Consider the following 14,880-nt stretch of genomic DNA (forward strand, 5'->3'; position numbering starts at 1 on the left):
AGTGAGAGGGACTCCAAGGTACTTAAAAGGAAAAGTTCCTTTAGGCATCCCAATAGTTGAAACAATATGATCTGCCACAGTACAAGGGAGACCAGCTAGATAGACCTCACTTTTGTGAAGATTAGCCTCCAAACCTGAGGGTGCAGAGAACTTTGTGAAAACAGCAAAGACAACCTTCACATATCCTTCATCAGCTCTTGCAAACAACAACAAATTATCAGCAAACATCATATTTGTCATATCAACTCTTTTGCATCTAGGATGATAAGAAATTCAGGATTCTGGGCCAAAGTAGCCAGACATCTAGAAAGATATTCCATGCCTAATGCAAAGAGATAAGGTGACATAGGATCACCTTGTCTTAACCCCTTCTTAGCAGCGATAAGAGTTGTGGGAAGGCCATCAATCAAGATAGAATAAGACACTGTCTGAAGGCACTGCATCACTTAGCCAAAAAAAATTGCAAGAAAGCCCAGTTCAGCAAGCATAGACTTTATAAATGGTCACTCTAAAGAATCATAATCTTTCTTTAAATCCACTTTGATCATGCACCTAGGGGAAACATACTCCCTAGAATAACACTTAACTAGTTCATAAGCTAGTAAAATGTTATCAGAAATAACCCTTCTAAGAATAAATCCAGACTAAGCACAGTTCACCATCACCAATGACAACTTGCATTCTGGAAGTACGAATATTGGAAATAAGCTTGTACACCACAAAACATCAAGTGATAGGCCTAAAGTCCTTAACACAAGTAGCATTATGGATTTTAGGAATAAGAGTAACTGAAGTGTTGTTAACCTGCCTTAACATCACCCCAGGCCTGAAAAAGTCCTTCACTGCCTCATAAATGTCTGCTTTGACTATAGCCCAAGCTTTGATGAAAAACAAACTATTGAACCCATCTAGCCCAGGAGCTTTATTGATATCAATACCTTTGAGAGCATTATCTGTTTTTGCATCAAGAACATGTTTCACCAAACTTTCAGCAGCATCAGGAGCTAGTTGCTTCCCTTTTCTCACAATGTTCACATCAATACCATCCAGATTAGAAGCAACAGTACCAATAAGATTCCTGTAAAAACTACTAACTTCCCCTTTAATCTCCTCTGTAGTTGTCATCTTTTTTTACCTGATGATCATATAACACATCAATATTAATCTTAGAATGTCTTTCCTTCATTGCACTAAAGAAGATTTTTTTTTTGGAGTCTCTAGCTTTCAACCATAAAATTCTTGATTTTGGCCTATAAGCACTCTCCTGAACATGCAGAAATTTCATGAGTTTCTCGCTATGAACCTTCTCACTAGATTGCAGTGTACTATCAGAAGGAGAGGAAGCCAGTTGAGATTGAACACTAGCCAGCTCTATTCTTTCATCTAACTTTGCAAATTCCTGATCATGAAGGCCTTTCAAGCCATGCTTTACCGCCTTTAATTTATTCCACACTCTAAACATAGAAGTACCATGATTGTTTACTTCCCACCACTTCTGAACTACTGATAAAAAACTAGCATGGTCAGCCATGTAATTAAAGAATTTGAATGGCCTACTTCCTCCCCTCGGGTGAGAATCACAGGTCATCATCAGAAGGTGAGTGATCAAATAAACCAGGATTCATATAGTCAACAATTGCATCAGTGAAGATAATGCCAATCAATGTTACCAAATTAAAGGCCCTATCTATCCTTGAGCTTATCCTCGAATCCCCTTGTCCCTTATTACTCCAAGAGTAAAAATGTCCACAACTCTTCAGTTCTGTCAGCTTAGAATTATCCACACAAGATTCAAAATCCCTTGTTTCAGCATCAATGACTGCATTACCATTTTGTCTATCGTTAGAAAGAAGAACTGAATTAAAATCACCCATAACCAGCCAAGGACTAGTTATAGCCTGGTTCAAGACAGTTAAATCCCTCCACATAGGTCTCCTAGCATCCACAGTATGCATGCCATAAATTGCAGTAAAGAATGAACTATGAGCACTAAACTAAACTGCTCATTTTTTTTTGAAGAAACTGATCCATGAAGCAAATGCTCAGTCTTCTGAATGATATTAACAGTTACAAGATTATGCTTCCAACCTATCAAAATCCTCCTCCTGGGAGAGTGCTCATAGTTCACTATCCACTGCCAACAGTTCCCCATTTTCTTCTAAATCTTCTGACTACTCTTCTCCTTATTTTGTCATAAGCAACCGTTAATCATACTTATTTTAATTAGTTAATAAAAATTAAAAAAAAATTCAAAAAATTAAATGTGAAAATACAAAAAAAGAAAAAAAATTAACCCAAAAAACCCAAAAAAAGATTTTTTAAAATTTTGGGGGTATTATCGGATTTTTTTATTTAATTAGTTTAGAATTTTTTTTATTTAATTAATTAATAAAAATAATTAAAGTATAATTAATGGTTGATTATCATATAATTAGCGAATAATTAGTCGGAATATGAGCTAAGGTAGTAATTGACAATAATAATTAAACACCTAGGTAGTAATTGATAACTTTTAACAAGGTAGGTAGTAATTCGCAAAATAACTAAAGATCTAGGTAGTAATTTGCAAATTTTCTTTATTTCTTATACAGTAATAAAAATTTATGGTCAAAATTTTCCAATTTTAAAAATTTTAACCCAAAAAATTACAATGAGATAATATTTTAGGGACGGAGTAAAATGGTACATCTACGACAACTTCAATGATATTATTGTTGAATGCAAATCTTTTAAGATATAAAGTTGGAGAAAAAGGAAGACTTCTTCATCACAATTTTGTATTCGTGCTTATATGATTAGACTTTCTCATAATAAAAACCCTGAATTTCAGATCATAAAATCCAAAGTTTAAGATTATGTGGGTCATATTAAGGACGCACTAAGCTCAATCAACGTTGAATGCCCTTTATTTTAAGGGAATGTCCCTCTATAATCTATATGAAGTATAGGAGTAATATACTAATATTATAAAATAGGAAATTTGCATATGGTACGCTGCTTTCTTTCACTACCCTTTCTGAATTTTTTTATATACGAAGTATATATAAAAGGGTTTTGTTTAGAGGACAATACGACCGTCCATGTAGGATTTCTATATCACAAAATTAAATAATAATGTAATTTTAAGTATTAAAATAAAAATATAAAATTTTAAGATAAGTATTAAAAACGTCCACGTAGGATTATACGTTCACCATGTTTAAAAGATTAAAAAAAATAGATGATAAAATAGAAGATACGGTATTTAATTTGATCATGTTTATAAAAAAAACTAACTATGAAATAAAATCTTAATTATCTTAAAACACTATTAAGTTTTGGAATAATAAAGAAATAGAATCTTATCCTTTAAGAATCTTAATGCTTTCGAGATTTGTATAAAATTGTTGTTTAATAATAAAAACAATAATTAAAATAAATCCAATCTAATAAATATAAAATGACAATAACGATTAAAATATTGTATGGAGTACAAGATAACATTGAGAAAATATCATTTTTATCAAAAAAAATATATTTTTCGTGCACACATTCAAAAGATAAGATTAAAAAGAGGTTAAAGAAATTTATCATATCAAGTGATAAAATTTATCATCTTAAAACAAAACTTTTTACAACCTTATATAAGTCATACAATGATACAAAATAATAGAGCTTAAGCCACACTTGACTTGTCCCATTGAAAGAGAGTCGTTATTGCAGCAAATTAATTTCTCTTTATTCTTTGTTTGTTCTTCTACTCTTATCACCAGCCAACACGTAGCCACGTAGGTGTATGTGTTGTGTAATCCGATGATTATAGGAGCATGTGTTTTATGTTTATAGTATGTTCTAGAAACGAAAATCAATAGAATTAACCTATGCATCGCACGGCTTTAAACCTATTTTATAATAATTATAACTTTTTAACATTGTTCTTAACATCTCCATTTATTAATATCAGTAACTTAATCAATTAGTACATTGCCCCTTAAGGAATAAATAAATAAATATATCAACATACACCCCTATGAAAATAAAATAAAATAATTATCAACACCACAATTGAAAATTTCACAAATTATTATTTCCTTGTGGTGTACAATAAATATTATACATCAGAGTAAAAGTTAACTCAAAATGCTTAAAAGTTACTCTTACATGCAAGTGTTCTCTAATTTTTAGTTAAAATAAATTTCATTTTAATAAAAAATAATTTTCTCAAAATCACTAATAATTATATAAAATTAACTATTTAACCTTTAAAATGTTTATCTATCAACTTTTTTATAATATAAAAGTTAATCAAAACATATTAAAAAAAACAAGGTAAAAGTTGTAAAAAAAAAGATCAAAGTTATCCCATTTACTAAATAGTACTCCCAGAAGTATGTACCTAATGTAGGAACTATGACTAATAAGAACAATAATTAGAACAAGCTTATCTGTAACAATGTCGTGGCGTGACACCAATCACTGCCCTAAAGTCGAATTTGCCCCGCTAAGTACACGCGGACTCATAGCAACCGACACCAGGGATACACGACTCCAATCCTTCGGTGTACGACGAAGAACTAGTTTGAGAACACTCTTAAGCAATGCCCAGAACAATGGTGGTTTTGTGTTTTCATTTCGGAGAAGAGGAAGAGAGTATTTTTCTGTGTCTTTTTCTGGAAGGGAAGGTCGTGTTTTATAGCCAAAACGGTTAAGCTAAAAACGGAAGCACAATCAATTAGTCCTTGATTGATTCCGTAACTGAAGCAATAAATCGGAATAATATTTTTGACGGAAATCAAATCGTCAAAGAAAATCAATTAACCGTTACGTTAATCTTGCAAAGATTACGTGACCAAAAATAATAACGGTTAAGAAAAAGGAGCCACACCCACACCCGCGAACGCGCCACGCCACTCGCCCGAGCCCGGCCCGACCCGCGCGCGCGCGTGTGTGGTTACTAGTCCCACCTCTCTAGTCTTCTAACAAATCATTAAAGGGTAGTGGGATATTTAAATAAGGAAGCATGTGGGTTTTTTATCAATGTGGGACAATTGAGTTTTTATTCTTTTGAAGCATCACTTGGAGAGGAAAACTCCAACATTCCCCCACATGATTCAAAAGAAGAACGGCTTGATAGGGAAAGGTGTTCTAGGCAAGGGATACTTCGTTTTACACGTATCAATGTCTTGTGGACTTGAATTGATACCTAGTGCTTACTAGTATGTCATACAGCCATATAAGGTGGATTTACCCTTGAACCTTGCATGGGGATTGTAACAGCGCAACAAACTTTTCTCAAAACAAGTAGTGTTCTCGCGAACTTTAATAGTCAGTGCCCCACAAATTCCTGGTCTTTCATGAACGCTCTAGAGGTCCTAAGTCAAGGAACCTCATAGGGGGTTGGGCGTAGCCCCCACATTCACATAGGTATGTTCATCAGGTTTATACTGTCATAAACCACCTCAATAGGCTATGAACTTATTAAGAGCTTTGGCTCATCCTTACACATTTGACAGTAAAACAAAATACTACATCACTTTATTAATAGGAATGGCAGTAGTATACAAAATGCGAGTTTTTTTGTGACTTAGTTTGACCCATTGAACTTAGATTTCTCCAAGATGGGTATCCATCACAATTCACTCCTCAATAGGCTTTAAACCCATTCCTTGTGCTGACTCATGCACCATTTTCTTAAAAAGGCCTTTGGTGAGAGGATCTGCAATATTCCTCTCCGACTTTACATACTCAAGTGATATCACATTATTTCTGATCATATCTCTAACAATTGCATGCCTCACGCGAATGTGCCTCCTTTTTCCATTATAGAACTGATTGTTCGCTGCCCAATTGCAGCTTGTGAGTCACAATGCATGGACACTGATGGAGCTGGCTTCCCCCACAATGGAATGTCAGCTAGCAGGCTCCTTAGCCACTCGGCTTCTTGACCTGCCAATTCTAAAGCAATAAACTCAGATTCCATTGTAGATTTAGCAATACAAGTTTGTTTAGATGATTTCCATGAAATAGCACCACTAGCAAGAGTGAAAACATAGCCACTAGTAGAATGAATCTCATCATTATCTGACACCCAATTAGCATCGCAATATCCTTCTAAAACACAAGGTGTCCTATGATAGTGCAAACCCCAATTGATAGTGCCTTTCAAGTACCTCAATAGTCTTATTAAAGCATTCCAATGATCACGATTAGGACTATGAGTATACCTACTCAATCTACTAACAGCATATGCAATATCTGGTCTAGTATAATTCATTAAAAACATCACACTTCCAATGATCTTGGCATATTGTTCTTGAGACACACTATCACCTTTATTTTTCTTCAAAGTAATATTAGAATCATATGGGGTTTTCGCAGGTGTACAATCAAATTGATTAAATTTCTTTAAAATTTTCTCAACATAATGAGATTGGTTTAAAGACAGCCCATATGAAGTTCTAATAATTTTTATGCCAAGAATAACACCCGCCTCTCCCAAATCCTTCACTTCAAAACAAGAATTTAAGAAGGCCTTGGTTTCATTAACAACATCTATATTGGTTCAAAAAATCAACATATCATCCACATATAGACATATGATAACATAACCATACTTGTCAAGTTTAGAATACACACAAGCATCAGAATCATTAACACAAAAACCATCAGAAATAATAGTTTGATGAAACTTGTCATACCATTGCTTAGGTGCTTGTTTTAGACTGTATAACGATCTAATGAGCTTACATACCTTGTTTTCCTGTCCAGGAGCGATACATCCCTCTGGTTGCTTCATGTAAATCTCCTCTTTCAAATCACCATTCAAAAAAGCAGTTTTCACATCCATTTGATGCACAATAAGATCATGAATAGATGCAAGTGCAATTAAAGCTCTAATTGTAGCAACCTTTGTCACAGGAGAATAGGTGTCAAAGAAATCTAGACCTTTCTTTTGATGATGACCACCAACTACTAATCTAGCTTTAAACTTGATCAAATTTCCATTAGTATCCTCTTTCTTTGTAAAAATCCACTTACTTCCTAAAGCTTTACAACCCCTAGGAAGTTCAGTCAAAACCCAAGTATTGTTACTCATGATAGACTCTATCTCACTATTTATGGCCTCTAACCAAAAACTAGAGTCAACAGACCTCATGGCCTCCCCATAGGTCCTAGGGTTTTCTTCTAAAATAAATGCATCTATCTCATGCTCATTCAGAAACTCATTCTCAATAAGAAATGTAGTTATGAAATCAGGACCAAAACTAGACTCAGTTCTAGCTCTCTTACTCCTTCTAGGTTCTACATTAGATGATTCAATGTCATGATGCACAACAGGAGAAGATGGACATGCAACAGGTAAACTTGCTTGCACATTCAATTTCATAGGAAAAATATGCTCAAAAAATTCAACATCCCTTGACTCACGAATTGAACCAAAACCAGATGCATCCTTAAGAATGAGTCTATATGCAGCACTGTTAGAAGCATAACCAATAAAAATCCCATCAACAGTCTTAGGCCCAATCTTACTCCTTTGGAAATCAGGAAGTCCTATTTTTCCTAAACACCCCCACACCTTAAGGTAACTCAAGTTTGGCTTAAAACCTCTCCATAGCTCAAAAGGGGTTTTATCTAGCTTTTTATGGGGAACATGATTAAGCACATAGAAAGCAGAAAGAATGGCCTCACCCCACATGTTAGTAGGCATACCCGAACTAATAAGCATAGCATTCATCATATCCTTAAAGGTTCTATTTTTCCGCTCAGCTATTCCATTTTGCTCGGGGGTATAAGGAGCTGTAATCTCATGAATAATACCATTAGTTTCACAAAATTTCTTAAGGGGATTGCTATCATACTCTCCACCTCTATCTGATCTCACCCTTTTAATCTTAAGGTCTAATTGGTTTTCAACTTCAGCCTTATAGATAAGAAACTTTTCCTCAACCTCATCTTTAGTACTCAACAAATAAACCTTAGTAAATCGGGAAAAGTCATCAACAAAAGTAATATAGTAACGCTTTCCTTCTCTACTCATTGAATTCTTAAAGTCACCCAAGTTACTATGAACTAACTCAAGTAAAGAAGAAGTACGAGACACATTTTTGTTAAACGCTTTCTTAGGGTGTTTAGCCTCCACACATACTTCACACTTATCAAAAGAAGTATTGCTAAATTCAGGAATTAAACTAAGTTGTTTAAGTCGTTTAACAGATGCAACATTCACATGACCTAGTCTAGAATGCCATAAAGAAACAGACTCAGCAATATAAACAGAAGCAGTAGGAGTTTTATTATCAGAAACAACATCAAGCACAAACAAATCCCTATTACAAAATCCCTTTCCCACAAAATCCCCATTTCTGGTGAGTACAAGTTTATCAGATTCAAAAGTTAATTTGATGCCAGCTTTGTTCAATAATGCACCAGAAATGAGGTTTTTGCGAATATCAGGTACATGTAAGACATTTTGCAAAGCAATGGTTTTTCCGGAAGTTAATTTCAGAAAAACCTTTCCTTTGCCAAGAACACTCACAGTGCTTGAGTTGCCCATGAAGACCCATTCTCCTTCAGAAACTTTTTCGTACTCTTTGAACATCTCCTTGCTAGAACAAATATGACGAGTTGCACCGGTATCAAGCACCCATTCTGTCACATTGCTTACCAGGTTCACTTCCGACACCACAACAACAATGACCTCATCTTCAACAAGATTGGCTTGAGCTTTGTTCTCCTTTGCTTTGTTGTTCGGTCCATGCCCTTGTCTGCAATCTTTTGCAATATGCCCGAACTTACCACAAGTGAAGCAGTTTCCCTTGAATTGCCTATTTCCCTTGAAGTTGTTGTTGGCTTGTCTGGTCCCATGAAGTTGATTAGAACCTTTGCCTTTCGAACCTTTATTATAACCTGCATTTTTAGATTCAACAAGGTTAGCAGTAGAAGAGGAATGATCCTGAGATTTCCCTTTGGTTTGGATGCGATTCTGCTCTTCTATCTTGATCCCAGAAACCGACTCTTGGAGGATAAAATCCTTCTGTTTATGCTTTATGGAATGAACATAATTCTGCCAGGAAGGAGGTAGCTTTACAAGAAGACAATTGGCTTGAAACTGATCACAAAACTTCATTCCTTCAGCAATAATATCAGCACATAGATTCTCATACTCATGTACTTGATCTAAAACAGGCTTATCATCAGTCATACGAAAATTTAACCAACGAGAACAAGCATACTTCTTAGTCTCAAAATCATCAGTACCATACTTAGATTTCAAAGCATCCCAAATATCCTTTGCATTCTTTGACTTACTATGAATCATGTAAAGGGAAGTAGTCATATAATGCAACAACATACCACGCCAGGTCTTATTATCCTTATCAAAATCCCTAATAGAATTAACAAGGGCTACATCAACAAGAAGAGTATAATCTACCCCAATCTGACCCAAGAAAAATTCCATTTTATCAGACCACATCCAATAGTTTATCCTATATTCCATTATATAAAATTAACTATTTAACCTTTAAAATGTTTATCTATCAACTTTTTTTATAATATAAAAGTTAATCAAAACATATTAAAAAAAACAAGGTAAAAGTTGTAAAAAAAAAGATCAAAGTTATCCCATTTACTAAATAGTACTCCCAGAAGTATGTACCTAATGTAGGAACTATGACTAATAAGAACAATAATTAGAACAAGCTTATCTGTAACAATGTCGTAGCGTGACACCAATCACTACTCTAAAGTCGAATTTGCCCCGCTAAGTACACGCGGACTCGTAGCAACCGACCCCCAGGGATACACGACTCCAATTCTTCGATGTACGACGAAGAACTAGTTTGAGAACACTCTTAAGCAATGCCCAGAACAATGGTGGTTTTGTGTTTTCATTTCGGAGAAGAGGAAGAGAGTATTTTTCTGTGTCTTTTTCTGGAAGGGAAGGTCGTGTTTTATAGCCAAAACGGTTAAGCTAAAAACGGAAGCACAATCAATTAGTCCTTGATTGATTCCGTAACTGAAGCAATAAATCGGAATAATATCTTTGACGGAAATCAAACCGTCAAAGAAAATCAATTAACCGTTACGTCAATCTTGCAAAGATTACGTGACCAAAAATAATAACAGTTAAGAAAAAGGAGCCCCACCCCCACCCGCGAACGCGCCACGCGCCCGGCCCGGTGTGTGGTTACTAGTCCCACCTCTCTAGTCTTCTAAAAAATCATTAAAGGGTAGTGGGATATTTAAATAAGGAAGCATGTGGTTTTTTTTTTTATCAATGTGGGACAATTGAGTTTTTATTCTTTTGAAGCATCACTTGGAGAGGAAAACTCCAACACCTAATAATACGTCCGTGTCAAAACCAAGTAACATAACCAACAAAATAAATAACATGAAAAAAAAGTAACATAAGCATCAATATAAATAACATAAGCATAAAATTAAAAATACATGAACGTCTAGTTAGAATTGAGCAAGTATTCATTTTATTTTTAACATATACTATGTATGGTTTATGGAGTAACATATATCCTTCTAACATATATTCATGTATAGCAGTATAGGTTATGTGTATATCGTTATCAAGCATGTTTGTGTTAATTTGGCTCCTAGCTACTATGTTTTAAAGTTTTCATGTAAATTTAATGTCTAAGATTTTGTTCATAAGAATATATACGAAGTATAATATTTTTTCGTACAACAAAATATTTTATTATTTCATCATAAGTACTTCATATGATACTTATGTTATTCAATATTCAATATTACCACTACAAGAAGACGAGTTTTTTCGACCGCCATTTCCGGTCGGTAAAAGGATGAAATAGTTGGTAAACGTTTTTCTGACCGAAAATTATCGGTAAAGGGTAGTCGTTATTACCCTGGTCGGTAATTGAGTGAATTCCGACTGAAAAGCATTCGGTGAAATATACCTACTAAATTACCTACTAAAAGATGGTAGGTGAAATTCCGACTGCTTTTGTAAAATGTAGTCCACTTTATTTTCTTTTAGTTATGTTATTTTTTTTATATTGTTTATGTTACTATATATATATATATATATATATATATATATATATATATATATATATATATATATATATATATATATATATATACTTATCATGTTACTATAAATATTTAACATATTACTCACATTATTTATAGACTTAATGCTCATGAAATTGCAAATAATCGAAAAGAAAAACAACATCTAGAAAGAATTGAAAGCAAATTCTCACAGAAAAAGGAGCTTCATAACAATCATTGGATATTCAATTTCAAATGCCGAAAATTGGAAAACAGGGAATTGTAAATACCTTAATGAATTGGAGAAATAATTATACCAACACATATTGCCGCAACATCTTGTTGTAGAACATTGATACTTAATGATATAATCGTTTCAAAAGTGAGCATGTTATTGATTTTGTATTAATGTTATTGTATTTTAAACCAAATTAGCTTTTGAGCCAGTTCAAAGATCGGGCGGCTGTATAATGGTTGTTTAGCTGTCTTTTAAAGTTTTAATTAGCAAGGACTTGTGATTTTTAGTAATATATGAATTAAATATAGGTGTAATTTGAAGGTTGAAAAATATAAAATTATATGTTGAACTAATATTGAATGTTAAAGTGGTGAAGGGGAAGAGGTTAATATGTATAGTGGACTATTGCTAATTTAATGTTGAATAAGGAAGATGAAGTGGAATAGGAGTTAAAGTAGTAAAACTTAGAAACAATTAAAAAAAAACAAAAACAAAAAAAACAAATTGATGAATGAAAATGAGAGATGACACATGACTTCTAATACTTTATGGTTATCCTTTTTAAATACTAGGTATAGATTTATCTTATTTATTATTCGTGTTATTCAATTTACGGGACATGTAAGGAAGAAAAACTCGCAATGTTGAGTATATGATCAATATTGTACATCAATAATGATGCTCAAGAGGATTTTATGATACCACCAGATGAGGAGCAAAATATAGTATATTGTTAAACATATATTAAGTTATGATCAAGAAGAAAAATATTCTTGAATATATGTTTAGCTCTACAAACTTTTAGGGATTAATTTATTGCTATATTCGGGATTTGCATTGTAAAGGTATTATATACTTTCAGGTTCATAATGTAAACTTATGATATATCACTATGTTAATTTTTTAACACGTTATTAATTTTCATAAGCATGTTACTTAGATCTTGACATTAATATATTTATTTTAAAAATGTTATATTATGTTATTTTATCGTATATTTAAGAAACACGTTAATGGATTAAATTTAACATGTTAGATTAATCAAAAAATACATTTTTTTCTAAAATGGAATTGTTATGTTATTATTTTTCTTTCATATCGTGTTAGTTTTCATTATTATTTATGTTTTTTTTAGTCACGTGTTCTTTTTACATGTGCAATGTTATTTTATTTAACTCATATGTTACTTATTAAAGAATTACTAGCCAAAAGAAAATATAACCAAAAAAAAAAAAAAGTACACAACTACAATTGAAAGTTTCTCCAAACTACATTTTATTCAATTAATCCAGATTTGTTTTAAAAATGAGAGACACAAACTTTTAAAACATGTGTTATTTTCCTATAAATATATATGTTTATTCTCTTTCATGTTATTTGGTTGTCAAAATCCCAATAGACGTCCCTTGGACGCGGGGTACTAGGAAGAAGGTACTCCAAGAAATACCTAACAATTTACAAAGTTATCCTGATATACAATACATTTAGGGATTTTAATCGACGTCCTATTTCGCTAAAAACGCCTGAGCATTAATGTTAAAAGGACAATTATACCCTTTACTTAAAAACTATTTAATAAATTTAAAATAAAGACATTTTTAAAAAACTAACAAAATTCACATTTTTTATGAATCGGAAATAATAAATAATTTAAACTTTTTTGACTTGTATTTTTAAACAAAAAATTCTTACAATTTTTTTTTCAATTCTAATATTTATTTTAATTAAGATTATAAACGAAATAATTATAATTATCAAAATTATAATCAAAATAATTAAAATTAGAATAGGAAATGAAAAGGATTTTTTTTATACACAGTGGCCAATTGGAGGCTCTAAGCCAGGGTGCGCCGCCAGAAATGGCGGCAGCCACCATGGCTCAGCCACCCAAGATCAGCGGCTGAACCATGTTGGCTGCCACCATTTCTGGGCGGCACTCCATGGCTTATAGCCGCTAATTGCGGCCGGCAACAAGGTACGAAATCCACGAGGAAACCCGCAGCCCAAAACGACCGGCCAGTCGACCACCCAAGCCGCCGTACACCCAGATCGACCAACCACCCCTAACCCAGAACGACCGACCACCCTAACCCAGACGACTGACCACCCCTAACCCTAACCCAGAACGACCACCTCTAACCCATTTCCCCTAAATTTATCCGGCCAAGTGTCGCCAATGTCGTCGTCTCGTTGCTCTATTCTGCTTCCAAGTCGCCGCCGCCTCGTTGCTCTGTTCGCCGTCTCTGCCTCGCTGCTTTGTTCTCCGTCGCCGCCGTGTTGCTCTGTTCTCCATCTCTGCAGGTTGCTCTGTTCCATTTTTTTTCACTCAATCCCTGTTGCCGTCCAAAGAAGGCGGCCGAAACCGTGGTACAACCGCTCAGATCGTGCGCGGCTCAGCCATGCATGGTTGCCGCCGCTAGTTCTGAGCGGCTGTACCAAGGTTTCGGCCGCCATCTTTGGGCGGCACTTTTTTTTTAAAAAAAAATGTTTGATTTATTCATCTTAACTTCCATTTTTACGTAAATTAAAAAAATTACATTAAATAATTTCGTAATGTATTTTTAAAATTTTGTGAATTTCATTAATTATAATTATAATTATAATTGTTATTGTTTTTATTATTATTATTATTATTATGGGATAAATTTATAAGGGCAAAATCGTCTTTTCATGTAAAAAACGCGGGCAATTTTAACGTATGCGGACGTCGAATAGCGATACACTACATTTATTGTAGAACTTATACGTGCAAGATCTTTTGATATGTTTTTTTTAATATCAAATTTAGTAAATAAATTACTCTGTATAATTTAATTCAACGACAAAAAACTACTTGTAGTTTTCTAAAATGTAATAGGTTTTTGACCTGTGTATATACTTTCTTCAGGAAAATGCATTATATTGTCATCCTTATGCTGTTTTGAATAGTTAGACGAGGTGTAGAGAGGTTATAAAATTTGATGTTCCTTCTTCCTCTGAAGTTTGGAGTGTGGATTTTGGAGGAGGCGTCATGAGTCTTGTCAAGGAATATCCAATTGTCTTTGGTAGTGGTCTTGGAAGATTTAGTTTGAGAATATGAGATGCGTGTGGAAGGGGGTTTTGGGGTTCATGGGTTTGGGTTGTAGTTTGGTCATTGAGACTGACTTCGGTTAACTCTCATTTTAGGATAGCGGTGAGAATGTTTCTCAACGCTTTCAAAAAAAATTATTTGAACGCTGCTCCCCATTTTTTGGGGATTCATAGCATGCTTACCGAGTTCTTTAACCTTTTAAGGATTCATAATGCTTGTGAGATTATCATAAGCTCTTTGCAACCAATCTGTGGCGTTACTACTCTTCCTCTCCTTTCTTTTGTTTCTGTGTTCCACAGGTATTCCAAGGGGTCTCTCTATGTTTACCTTCCCAACTTACTCTACTATAAGAAGATCACCAGCAACAAAGGCTTTGGCACGCTAAACACTGTTTGGCGTTGTAAACAAAATTGTGTCGACAATCATGGGTTCATCAAAGAAGAGAGTGCTTCCCTTTCGGCCTTTAGTAGTTTCTTTTTAGTTTGTTATATAAGTGTTTTGTAGTTACCACTACATCTCTAACATCTTGTTTAATTTTTTTTTAAACCTATTAAAAAAA

General features: G+C 33.8%; 1 protein-coding gene across 1 annotated transcript; it reads right to left on the bottom strand.

The window, feature by feature from the left end:
* Positions 1-236: 236 nt before the first annotated feature.
* Positions 237-1,125, bottom strand: LOC130467634 (uncharacterized). Its single transcript, XM_056836201.1, has 2 exons — positions 805-1,125; positions 237-437 (listed from the first exon to the last, which is right to left on the bottom strand). The coding sequence occupies exons 1-2, from the start codon at positions 1,123-1,125 to the stop codon at positions 237-239; spliced, it is 522 nt and encodes a 173-aa protein (XP_056692179.1).
* Positions 1,126-14,880: the final 13,755 nt, after the last annotated feature.

This window comes from Spinacia oleracea, chromosome 2 (genome assembly GCF_020520425.1).
Source record: "Spinacia oleracea cultivar Varoflay chromosome 2, BTI_SOV_V1, whole genome shotgun sequence".
NCBI lineage: Eukaryota > Viridiplantae > Streptophyta > Magnoliopsida > Caryophyllales > Amaranthaceae > Spinacia > Spinacia oleracea.